This window comes from Podarcis bocagei (assembly GCF_964188305.1).
Source record: "Podarcis bocagei genome assembly, chromosome: W".
Taxonomy (NCBI): Eukaryota; Metazoa; Chordata; class Lepidosauria; order Squamata; family Lacertidae; genus Podarcis; species Podarcis bocagei.
Window position 1 is genome coordinate 55,853,451 of NC_138131.1, and position 13,373 is coordinate 55,866,823.

At 48.5% G+C, this 13,373-nt stretch overlaps 1 protein-coding gene across 1 annotated transcript in view; it reads right to left on the reverse strand.

Annotated features, from left to right (window-relative positions):
• Nucleotides 1-12,758, reverse strand: part of LOC308578007 (putative helicase senataxin) — a 138,843-nt gene extending 126,085 nt beyond the window's left edge. Inside the window, exons 1-2 of the mRNA XM_081178312.1 lie at nucleotides 12,606-12,758; nucleotides 11,921-12,144 (exon numbers count right to left, since the gene is read on the reverse strand). Coding sequence (XP_081034438.1) covers nucleotides 11,921-12,142 — 222 coding nt within the window. The 5' untranslated portion in view covers nucleotides 12,143-12,144; nucleotides 12,606-12,758. The remainder of the gene's footprint in view (nucleotides 1-11,920; nucleotides 12,145-12,605) is intronic.
• Between the last annotated feature and the right edge of the window lie 615 nt (nucleotides 12,759-13,373).

Below are 13,373 nucleotides of genomic sequence, written 5' to 3' on the forward strand. Positions count from 1 at the left end.
ACATCCTTCTTTGGTGTCACTTCTATAAGGTGTTGTAAGTCTTCATAGAATTGCTCAATTTCAGTTTCTTCAGCACCAGTAGTTGGTGCATAAACTTGGATTACTGTGATGTTAAAAGGTCTGCCTTGGATTCGTATCGAGATCATTCTATCATTTTTGAGACTGCATCCCAGTACAGCTTTCCCCACTCTTTTGTTGACTATGAGGGCCACTCCATTTCTTTTACGGGTTTCTTGCCCACAGTAGTAGATATGATAGTCATCCGAACTGAATTCGCCCATTCCCGTCCATTTTAGCTCACTGATGCCCAGGATGTCAATATTTATTCTCGCCATCTCATTTTTGACCACATCCAACTTACCCAGGTTCATGGTTCTTACATTCCAGGTTCCTATGCAATATTTTTCTTTACAGCATTGGACTTTCCTTTCGCTTCCATGCATATCCGCAACTGAGCGTCCTTTCGGCTTTGGCCCAGCCGCTTCATCAGCTCTGGATCTACTTGTACTTGTCCTCCGCTCTTCCCCAGTAGCATGTTGGACACCTTCCGACCTGAGGGGCTCATCTTCCAGCGTCATAACTTTTATATGCCTGTTGTCTTAGCAAGTGTAAAAGAAGTATTGGAAGAGATTGAGAAATTTGGAAATGTGGCAGGGTTCAGACTACACAAGAAGAAAACTAAAATAATTGCTAAAAATATGGATCAAAGTATGATAGAAATAATGCAACAAAGAATAGAGATAGAGGTGGTGAAAAGGGTAAAATATTTAGGAATTTGGTTAACTCGTAAAAATATTGATTTGTTTCAGAATAATTATACACCGGTCTGGAATGGAATAAGGAAAGATTTGGAGATGTGGGGAAGATTGAAGTTATCTTTTTGGGGTAGAATCTCTATGGTTAAAATGAGTGTTCTTCCAAAGATGTTATTTTTGTTTCAGACTATCCCCATAATAAAGGGGGTAGTAATTTTTAAAGAGTGGCAAAGAGTGCTCTCAAGGTATATCTGGCAGGGTAAGAAGCCGAGAATTAAATTTAAGTTATTAACAGATGCAAAGGAAAGAGGAGGCTTCGCCCTGCCGGACTTGAAACTATTCTACGAAGCAGCATGTCTTTGCTGGTTGAAAGAATGGATAAAATTAGAGAATAAGGAGTTATTAGATTTAGAAGGATTTGACAACAGATTTGGATGGCACGCGTATTTATGGTGTGAAAAGAATAAAATTCATAAAGGTTTCGGGAACCACATATTTCGGAGCTCACTAATAGAATAATAATAATAATAATAATAATAATAATAATAATAATAATAATAATAATAATAATTTATTATTTATACCCCGCCCATCTGGCTGGGCCTCCCCAGCCACTCTGGGCGGCTTCCACAAAAACCAAAAATACAATAAAATATCACACGTTAAAGACTTACCTGAACAGGGCTGCCTTAAGATGTCTCCTGAATGTCAGGTAGTTGTTTATCGCCTTGACATCTGCTGGAAGGGCGTTCCACAGGGCGGGCGCCACTACCGAGAAGGCCCTCTGCCTGGTTCCCTGTAGCTTTGCTTCTCGCAGTGAGGGAACCGCCAGAAGGCCCTCGGCGCTGGACCTCAGCGTCCGGGCAGAATGATGGGGGTGGAGACGCTCCTTCAGGTATACTGGACCGAGGCCGTTTAGGGCTTTAAAGGTCAGCACCAACACTTTGAATTGTGCTCGGAAACGTACTGGGAGCCAATGCAGGTCTTTCAAGACCGGTGTTATATAGTCTCGGCGGCCGCTCCCAGTCACCAGTCTAGCTGCCGCATTCTGGATTAGTTGTAGTTTCCGAGTCACCTTCAAAGGTAGCCCCACGTAGAGTGCATTGCAGTAGTCCAAGCGGGAGATAACCAGAGCATGCACCACTCTGGCGAGACAGTCCGCAGGCAGATAGGGTCTCAGCCTACGTACCAGATGGAGCTGGTAAACAGCTGCCCTGGACACAGATTTGACCTGTGCCTCCATGGACAGCTGTGAGTCCAAAATGACTCCCAGGCTGCGCACCTGGTCCTTCAGGGGCACAGTTTCCCCATTCAGGACCAGGGAATCCTCAACACCTGCCCGCCTCCTGTCCCCCAAAAACAGTACTTCTGTCTTGTCAGGATTCAACCTCAATCTGTTAGCCGCCATCCATCCTCCAACCGCCTCCAGACACTCACACAGGACCTTCACTGCCTTCACTGGTTCTGATTTAAAAGAGAGGTAGAGCTGTGTATCATCCGCATACTGATGAACACCCAGCCCAAACCTCCTGATGATCTCTCCCAGCGGCCGCATGTAGATGTTGAAAAGCATGGGGGAGAGGACAGAACCCTGAGGAACCCCACAAGTGAGACCCCAGGGGTCTGAACACTCAACCCCCACCACCACTTTCTGAACACGGCCCAGGAGGAAGGAGCGGAACCACTGTATAACAGTGCCCCCAGCTCCCAGCCCCTCAAGACGGTCCAGAAGGATGCTATGGTTGATGGTATCGAACGCCGCTGAGAGATCCAGCAGAACTAGGAAACAGCTCTCACCTTTGTCCCTAGCCCGCCGGAGATCATCAACCAGTGCGACCAAGGCAGTTTCAGTCCCATGATGAGGCCTGAATCCCGACTGGAAGGGATCCAAATGGTCCGCTTCTTCCAGGCGTGCCTGGAGTTGTTCGGCAACCGCTCGCTCAATCACCTTACCCAGGAATGGAAGATTTGAGACTGGGCGATAGTTGGCCATCGTGGCCGCATCTAAAGATGGTTTTTTAAGAAGCGGTTTAATAACCGCCTCTTTCAGCGGGTCCGGGAAGGCTCCCTCACGGAGGGAAGCATTCACCACCCCACGAAGCCCATCGCCCAGTCCTTCCCGGCTAGCTTTTATAAGCCAGGATGGGCAAGGAGACAGGTGGTTGGTTTCACTCGTCCAAGCAGCCTGTCCACATCCTCGGAGGTAACAGATTGGAATTGATCCCACTCAACTTGACTAGACAGAACTCTTGCACTCTCCCGCCCCGGCCCTGCTCCCACGGTGGAGTCTACTTCTTCCCGAATCTGAGCGATTTTATCTGCAAAAAACTTTGCAAAATCATTGCAGGAGAACATGTGGCCCGTACTGGGCCCCGATGTTGCAGGTGGTTCCGCTAAATTGTGAACCACCTGAAAAAGTCTCCTGCTGCTGTTTTCTGCAGATGCAATAGAGGCGGTGAAGAAATTCTTCTTCGCCATCGCTATCGCCACTTGGTAGGCTCGACGTTGAGCTCTAACCTGTGTCCGGTCAGATTCGGAATGAGTTATCCGCCACCGGCGCTCTAGCCGTCTCAACGATTGTTTCATTGCCCTCAGATCCGTGGAAAACCACGGGGCTGTCCGGGCTCCATGCAATCGGAGAGGGCGCTTCGGAGCCAAACAGTCAATAGCCCTGGTTAACTCCACATTCCAGCGGGCCACCAGGGAATCAGCTGAAAGGCCATCAACATGGGATAAAGCATCCCCTACCACTCTCTGGAAACCATTTGGATCCATTAAGTGGCGGGGGCGGACCATCCGAATTGGTCCCACCTCCCTGCAGAGGGGATGGGTCGCAGAGAAGTCCAGTTGCACCAGGAAGTGATCTGACCATGGCACTTCTTTCGTTTCGCTTTTACTTAGTGTCAGATCACCAACATCCATAGAGGTAAACACCAGGTCCAAGGCATGTCCACGGCTATGGGTTGGGCCAGACTTATTCAGGGACAACCCCATGGAGGCCCGAGCGGCCCCTTGTAAGGTCGTGTCGGCATGGATGTTAAAATCCCCTAGGACGACCAAGCTAGGTGTCTCCAGGAGAACATCCGCCACGACCTGAAGCAGCTCGGGCAGGGAATCCTTGGCGCAGCGGGGAGGTCGGTACACCAAAAGGAATCCTGTACTGCCCCTATTGCCCAACTTCCAGAACATGCACTCAGAGAACTGGGTCTTCCCAATAGGACGCCTGGTGCAAACTAATGACTTCCTAAAAATCACTGCAACCCCCCCTCCCCGCCCACGTGACCTGGGTTGCTGTGCGTAAGAGAAACCTGGTGGACAAGCAGCGGCAAGGACAGGCCCATCTGCTTCATCCAACCAAGTCTCTGTTACACATGCCAGGTCAAATCCTCCATCCATGATCAAGTCATGGATGGCAGTGGTCTTCTGAATCATTGACCTGACATTGCACAGCAGCACCTTCAGGTCATGTGGGTATCCCTTGCTGATTCTAGTATCCATCCGGTCAGGACCAGACCCGGAGGCAGGGATAGTCCTCAGACAACGACTAAACCTGCCTCCTCTGTGATGACATGGTCTGGTCTGAGCATAACTCCTCCTCCTACCCGTGATCACTGAGATTGGTTGTCCCAGTGCATCCCCCCCCCCCCGTGGAACATGCCCCAGCTATTTTGTGGGCTGGGGCCCACTCCCCGGCAGCCCTGACCCCTCCCCCTAAAAACAAAATAACACCTTAAACAAACAAACAAAACAAATAAAACAATACAAACAAAAAAAGTAAAAATTACAAAAACATCAAAATAAAAAAATAATAATTCCCCAAGCCCAACCAAACATCAATGCCACCCCCACCCTCCACATACAAAAAATCCAGAGAAATTTTTTAAAAAACATTTTAAGAACACTCTGTGCCTCTCCGGCAGTAACAACTGTCCTAGTGAGGCCTGTCAGGCCCCGCCCTGGGCCAGGTGGTAAGTGGCAGGGAGGAGCAGGGCCCTCAGGCACTCACTCAGGGGAGTCTTCCTGGGCAGCAGGCAGCAAGCAGCACGCAGTCCTTATGAGGCCCCAGGCCCCGCCCCAGGCCAGATGGTAAGTGGCAAGAGCAGGGCCCTCAAGCACTCACTCAGGGGAGTCCTCCTGGGCAGCAGGCAGCAAGCAGCATGCAGTCCTTATGAGGCTTCAGGCCCCGCCCCAGGCCAGATGGTAAGTGGCAAGAGCAGGGCCCTCAAGCACTCACTCAGGGGAGGTACAAAAACCTATTAGAACCCAGAGTTCCACACTGGTTGTCTCCATTAGAGGTTATGAGTGTAAAGAAAATAAATATGAGAGGTAACTGGATTACATATGGTCAATTGATAATCAAAGAAGGAGGAAAATGGAAACTAATGCCATACGAACAAGTTAGAGAACATATTTATGACTGGTTGCATTGTTTTCAGGTTAGTGAAATGTTTAAAAAAGATATCAAAGAAAAGGGTTATGTAGAAAAAGACTCAAAGTTCCAGACAGAAGTGATAAATAATGATTCTAAAATTCTGTCAAAAATGTACAAAATATTGTTGGAATGGAATATGAAAGATATTTACACCGGTAAAATTAGCAAAAATGTATAAGACGTGTAATAAGTGTTGGAAATGTAAGGAAACAGAAGGAACGTTTTATCACATGTGGTGGGAGTGTAAGAAAGTGAAGGGATTTGGGGAGATGATATACAATGAAATGAAAAAGATGTTAAAATGTACATTTGTGTGAGGGTTTGATTAGCTGCTTGTGCGTGAAAACGTGCTCCCTCAGAGTTTGTGCGCCCCCACAAACCTCCGTGTGTGACGGAGCTCCTCAGACATGTCTGCTCTAGTCACTAGTAGAGTCCGACAGTGGCTGTCTGCGGAAGCGTTTCCAACAAAGAAGTTCCTTAACGGAAACGCGTCTCCTGGACTCACGGCGTGACAGTTTCCTGCGAGGTATGGGTCTCCCTATGGGAGACTCCGATACCTCACCACTGTTCTCGCTGGAAGTCTCCCTGAGCCCTCCCTCCTGCTCGCATTCCCTCAGAGACCCACTCCTCCCCCTGCTGGTCCCTGCTTCAGCAGTTGAGTCTCTTTCATCCTGCCTAAGTCCCTCCACCACCTGATGCTCTGATGGCAGTTCCCTGACATCCACCTCCCCTCCAGGGCCCCCCTCACCCCCTCCCAATTCCTCCCCCCTGGGAGGTGAAGGGCTAAAACCCCGAAACGAATCTTCCTCATCTTCTGACGTCTCGAACAATTCTCTCCATCGATCGTCGTCCTGGCCAGCTGAATCCTCCTGCTCTTCAGAATCTGGGAACCCCTCCAACTCCTCTTCCTCGTCGGTGGTGGCAAAGTATTCCCTTCGGAACCTCGCTACAGGCTGAGGTTTACGTGGGAACCTCTGATGAAAAGTCTCTATTAAAACCTCGTCATTGACATCCTCTGCCCTAACCCAGGTGTTTTCCGACTCCGGTTCCCCTTCCCACATTACCAAATACTCTACTTGATCTCCCTTCCACCTGGAATCGAGGATCTCCGCTACATGGTAGCTGTGTTCCTTCTCCTCCATTGCTGGTCCCCTAGTGACCCTCCCCTCACTGTCTCCTCTATACGGTGACAGCAACGACCTGTGAAAAACTGGGTGCAGCTTCATGTGGTTCGGTAACCGGAGCCTGAAAGCCACTGGATTGACCTGCTGTATGACTTCAAACGGACCCAGCCTTTTGGGTCTTAATTTCTTACAACCTCCTTTGAATGGCAACCCTTGGGTTGACAGCCACACCTGGTCCCCCACCCTGATGCTTTCACCTTCCCTTCTGTTTTTGTCTGCTTGCCTCTTATATTCCTCCTTAGCCCTGTTTAAGTTGAGTTGGAGCTGGCGATGGATCGCTTCCATTTCTTCCACGAACTGTTCTGCAGCTGGAACGCTCCAGTTCTCCCCCTCCCCCCCTGGGAAGGCTCTGGGATGGCACCCGTGATTAGCCAAAAAGGGGCTCATCCCCGTGGACACGTTCTCTGCATTGTTGTAGGCAAATTCTGCCAACGCCAGCTTCTCCACCCAATCATTCTCTCTGTCATTAACATAACACCTCAAATATTGTTGGAGAACCCCATTTGCTCTTTCCGCCTGCCCGTTGGTTTCAGGATGACGGGCCGTCGAGAAATTAACCTCTACATGCAGTAAGCTCATGAGCTTCCTCCAGAACCTGGAAGTAAATTGTTTCCCTCGGTCTGAAACCACCCTCAAGGGGGCGCCATGCAACCTAAACACATTCTCTACAAACAATTTGGCGGTTTCTTCTGCTGTAACCGCATGTGAGCAGGCTATGAAGTGGGCCATTTTAGTTAACAGGTCTACTACAACCATGATGGCTGTTTTCCCTCTAGACCTTGGCAGATCAGTCATGAAATCTATTGCCACTGCTTCCCACGGTCTCTCAGGTGTGGGCAGTGGTTCTAATAAACCAGCCGGCGCCTGCCTCTCCCCCTTGGCTCTTTGGCATTGTTCACACCCTCTCACATACTCCCGCACATCTTCCCTGACCTTGGGCCACCAAAATTCCCTGGTAACCAGCCACATGGTCTTGTGTTGCCCAAAGTGCCCTGCTGTGGGGCTATCGTGCAGCTGCTTGAGTACTTTCTCCCTCAATTCCCCTTCAGGTATATATAACGCTCCCTTGTAATACAATGCCCCATTTCTCTCCTCAAAACCACCGGGTTTGTCTTCCTCCCCTCTGAGATCCCTGAGTTTCCCCTGGGCGTATGCATCCTGCACCGTACCCTCTACCAATTCCCTTTGCCCCACCAAAGTCGCCCCACACACCCAGCGGTCCTCTGGAATGATATGGGTTTCTTCGGGTGCTCCCTCCCCCTCCAAATATTCAGGTTTGCGTGAGAGAGCGTCCGCCCTAACATTCTCTGGGCCTGGCACATAACAAATCTCAAAGTTAAATTTGGAGAACTCTTGGGCCCATCTCAACTGCCTTTGGTTGAGCACTCGCGCCGTTCTCCAGTACTCTAGATTTTTATGGTCCGTGCACACTTGCACTTTATGTTGTGCACCAACTAGCAGATGCCTCCATCTCCGGAACGCCTCATGAATAGCAAGCAGTTCTCGGTCGTACACCGTGTAGTTCCTCTCGGATTTGTTCAGCTTCCGCGAGAAGAAGGCACACGGACGCCACTCCGACTCCTCCTTCCCCGGCTGCAGAAGAAGCACCGCCCCTATGGCTCTGTCAGATGCGTCTGTTTCAACCCTTAGCTTCTTTCGTAAATCCACATGCAGAAGTTGTTCTTCAGAGGCGAAGGCCCTTTTCAGTTCCTCAAACGCTCGCTCCGCCTCCGCCGTCCATACAAACTTCTTCTTACTGCTGAGACAGTCAGTGATGGGCGCCGTCAGATGGGCGAAGTTGCGGATGAACTTACGATAAAAGTTTCCAAACCCTAGGAACCTCTGCACATCCTTCTTGGTTTTGGGTGTTTTCCATTCCAGCACTGCCTGTACCTTGCCGGGATCCATGGCCAATCCCTTGTCTGACAGGCGGTACCCCAGGAATTCCACCTCCTTGGTATGGAACCGACACTTCTCCAGTTTGACCCACAGCCTGTTGGCTTGCAGTCTGCTCAACACTTCTCTGACGTCTCTCACATGTTGCTCCTCATTCTCAGAATACACCAACACATCATCTAGAAAGGCAACGCAATTCTTGTAGAGCAAAGGGCCCAGCACGTGGTTCATAAAAGATTGAAAACACGCGGAGCCTGCTTGTAATCCAAATGGCATAACGAGGTATTCAAACGCCCCCAAAGGGGTAAACATGGTGGTTTTCCATTCATCCCCTTTCCTTATGCGTATCAGGTTGTACGCCCCCCTTAGATCCAGCTTTGTGAAAATCTTTCCCTTCCTCACCATGGTCAAAATATCATCAATTCTGGGCATAGGGAACGCCACCGGTTCAGTCACTGCATTCAGCCGCCTAAAATCACATACAAGTCTCGGCTTGTCCGCTTTTTTTTTGTCCACAAAGAACACTGGGCTCCCCCCTGCTGCTTTGGACTCTCTGATGAAGCCTCTCTTCAGGTTCTTGTCAATGAACCCTCGCAACTCCTGCATTTCCCTGTCTGACATGGCATACAACTTGCCCACGGGAAGCTGTGCTCCAGGGAGTAAATTGATCTGACAATCAAAGGGTCTATGAGGTGGTAGTTGGTCAGCTTCCTTCTCGCTGAACACGTCGCTGAGATCTGCATACTGTGGTGGTACCTTCACCTTCCCCATTACTTCAGTCCCTGCTAGGGTGGCTTGGGCCCCTACTGAACCCTTCTCCCCTTTGCAGTGTTCTAGGCAATGTGCTGAACCAAAGGACACCACTCTTTGATGCCAGCCAACCAGCGGATCATGTAGAGCTAGCCAGCTCATTCCCAAAATAATGGGAGCGCCTCCCAGGGTGGCCACATTAAACGCTATCAGTTCTGTGTGCCTTGCCACCCTCATTATCATTGGGACAGTCTGCAAGCGGACTCCTCCTCCCAACAACTCCCTGCCATCAATCGTGGTCACCTGCAGGGGGTTGCTTAAAGGGATGGTCTGTATCTGGTGTTCAGCAGCAAACTCCTTGCTCATAAAATTGCAGGAGCTGCCTGAGTCCAATAGCGCCTTTATTTTTAGGGGGTGCCCATTCTGCAGCTCTAGCGACACTTCAATCACTAGAGCAGGTCGAGGAGCTTCTGGCACGGGCACTTTCACTGCTCTTTGGCCTGGCTGCAGTGCCCCAATTGTGGCAACCAGGCGTTGGCTTTTACCTGCTCCGCTCCCCCTTCTTCTCCCCCCTCAACAGCTCCCACCATCCCTTGCCATTCCTTCCTCTGGGGGCAGACTCTGGCAAAGTGGCCTGGCTGTTGGCAGAGATAGCATTTCCGGGGGCCCTTTCCCTCCTTCTTAGCTCCCTCGCTGGTTTTTGAAAATGCGCGCGCGCGCGCTGTTCCGATTTCCATCGGCTCTGCCGGCGGGAAAGCTGGCTCAGGAATGTCTGGAATGCGGAACTCCTTCCAACGTTCCCCTCTCCCTTCCCGCCTCTCCAAGGCTCTTGCCTCCTGCCGCGCTCCTATGGTCAGCGCAGATTTGGTCAGCTGATCCATAGACTCCGCCCTGGGGCTCCGTGCCAGCTCGTCTTTCACCCCCGAAGAAAGACCTTCTTCAAATAGCATTTGAACGGGTGCCGCCGATAAATCCCAACTCAGTCTGTGAATCAGCATGGTAAACTCAGTCCAATATTCACGGACAGATCGACTCCCCTGCTTACAAGCCATTAGCTGTCTGCGCACCACCCCTTCCTCAATATCGCTGGAAAACATGATATCCATTGCACGAAAGAACTTCATTGTGTCCTTTAGTATGTCATTGTGCGTTGCCATTAGGGGTCGAACCCAGTCTCTAGCCCCTTTCTCAAGATGCCCAATTACAAAAGCAACTCGCGATTCCTCATCAGGGAACTCATCGAACTGCACATTAAGGGCATATTGCATCTCTGTCCTAAAAGCATGGTAGTCCTTGGGGTCCCCCCCAAATTTCTGCACCAATCCTGGTACCTTTCTGGGGAATTGAGTGGCTCTCCCCTTCTTGTCTGCATCCTGAGCCCTTCTCTCCTCCAGCCTCGCCGTCTGCAGGGCCAGTTGAACCTCCAACGCTCGGTATCTATCTTCCAAGCTTGGACCAGCTCCAGCCCCTGCTCCTCCGGTTCCGGTTGGTTCGCTCATGATGCCTTCTCTTGCACAGGCAGCGTACAAAGACTGTCGGACTGCTGTGAGGGTTTGATTAGCTGCTTGTGCGTGAAAACGTGCTCCCTCAGAGTTTGTGCGCCCCCACAAACCTCCGTGTGTGACGGAGCTCCTCAGACATGTCTGCTCTAGTCACTAGTAGAGTCCGACAGTGGCTGTCTGCGGAAGCGTTTCCAACAAAGAAGTTCCTTAACGGAAACGCGTCTCCTGGACTCACGGCGTGACAGTTTCCTGCGAGGTATGGGTCTCCCTATGGGAGACTCCGATACCTCACCACTGTTCTCGCTGGAAGTCTCCCTGAGCCCTCCCTCCTGCTCGCATTCCCTCAGAGACCCACTCCTCCCCCTGCTGGTCCCTGCTTCAGCAGTTGAGTCTCTTTCATCCTGCCTAAGTCCCTCCACCACCTGATGCTCTGATGGCAGTTCCCTGACAATTTGCAAAGAAACCAGAGATATTTCTTTTAGGGATTACAGGAAAGGAAATAAGAAGAAAGGACTGTAAACTTTTCCAATATACAGTTACAGCAGCAAGAATTCTACTGGCCCAGAAATGGAAACAAGAGGAAATACCGACGGTAGAAGAATGGAGACTGAAACTGAGAGACTATGCAGAACTGGACAGACTAACTGGGAAAATCAGATATCTTCGAGACCAAAAGTTCATCGAGGACTGGGGGAAATTTGTTGAATATCTGAAAAGAACGTGTGATGTGCAAACAACGCTAGTGGGGTTCCAAGAAGCACTGTGAAAGTTGAGATATATTGTTTGAAAGAAATAGAAGTGGGAGGGAAGGTTAATGGCAATATAAACAGAAGAAATGCGTAACTGGGAGGCAAATATGGATGATTGTCAGAGAAGCTGAAGGAAGTCCAAATAGAGTTAAATTTGTGGAAATTCTGATATGATTGTTTATTTGTGTTGGAAAATTAATAAAAATTATTAAAACAAAACAAAACAGAGAGGCCTGGAGGGTGGCATTTGGTCCCTGGGACTGAGGTCCCCACCCTTGTCTCACATCTAAAAGACCATGTTCCCAAGAGATGCAGATTTGTGGCCACATGTTACGGGCAACACTTGAAAAGCGGCGGTGTGTGAACCATAATTCCGAAGGCTTCCCTGGAGATGGCAGGAGAAAGCTTCCATCTGCTGCTAATCTTAACAGCTAACTGTCTCTCCTCCTATCGCCCGCCTCCACCTCCGGAAAGTTGGCTGCTGGAGTAGAAATATTCTCTTGCCTCTCTCTGGTCTTCTCTGCCCATCTCTGAGGGAGTTTCATCTTAACCCCTGGCTCATTGGCATACGATTTGTGTAATGGGTAGCAAAATATCTTATACCTCCCCAAGTCAGAACTGGGTTATATTGCCTTTTAAAACAAACACTTACAGAAGTCTCCAAGTCCACAGTTGAGCCTGTCAGACAGAAGTCAGAGTTTTGTGGGCTGATTATGGCTTTGGCTAGAGGGCTTCGGTTCAGAAGAAGGAGGGCCTTGAACATTTGCTCCGTTGTCACCAAAGAACTGACCACCACACACCTGACATTCTTATCAACACCGGACAAATTTCCTTGTGTCTTGACAGACAGAAGACAGGCATCCTGCTCTTTCATCTCTGAGAGAGAGAGAGAGAGAGAGAGACACAGGGGTACAATTCAGAAACCACGGTGTATGCATTCATTATCATCTAGCATTCAAATCATGATTTGAGAGCTTTTCTAGCATACATATTAACAGACTGTACATTGTTTAGAGTTCTTTGCCTGCTTCCATTTCCCAAAACCGTGGCTTGTAACCCCACTTCAAACAATGGCTTCTGATCTCAATCCATGGCTTCTTGGCTTGCCAGTGGATGATAAACCATGGTTTGTCAACTCAAAACTTCATGCCAAACTATAGTTAAGCTTTCTTAACCACAAAGCTTGGTGCAATACCTGGACTGAGCCAGAATTTCATGCTGAAATAGCAGAAATGGGTCCCCCATCCCAAATCAAATAACTTACTGACACCAAGGGTTGGCTAACATAATTGTTTTGTACACTTACTTATTGGTTTTTTTTATAAAAAAAAACCTACCAGTATAAAACCGAGTCACATAGCCCACATGGTGTAATGGACAGCTCTCTGCCTTGCCTTCTTTGCTATAGAAGTTTTGCTTTTCAGACAATATTAAGAACACCAAGTCACATTCCTTTGGGTGCAGCTGTTTCTCTAAATTGCTTCTTGAGATGTTAACTAGAGAAGTAATTTGAACACAGAACAAAAATATGCAAGCATTTAGCCACATACAGATACAACTACGTTGTTACCAAAAGCTCTTAATAAAAGAGTAGGCATGTCGAGCACAAGTTGCTACAGCTGAACTTTGAATTCCAGATGTTTTTGGTTACCCAGTCGCACATTCTAATAAATATTCACTCAATTTAGTTGTATGAGCTTTTTCATTGCTGCTGCTGAGGTCCATTTTGGAGAGAGAAAGCATTCTGGGTATTGAGATAAAGCAGGCACACCTTGCCTCAATCCTTGTTTTTTTCTTCTTCTTTTTCTTTCTTTCTTTTTAATCAAATAAAATTGATTTTTATTCATTATTCATTATTCATTTAATCATTTGCAGCACCTGGATATCAGTTTGTTTGTCACAGATATTGGTTTATTTTATTTCATAAAATTTATACACCGCTTGTTTGGTTTTTCACAACTTCAAAGCAGTTTACCAAAAGATTAAAACAATAAAATAATTGGTAAAAAAATTATTTTAAACATTTTAAAAAAATCAAATCAACGAGAAACTGAAAACAGGCTAAAATACACATCAACATTCTGTGTTGGGCAGAAAAGCAAAAA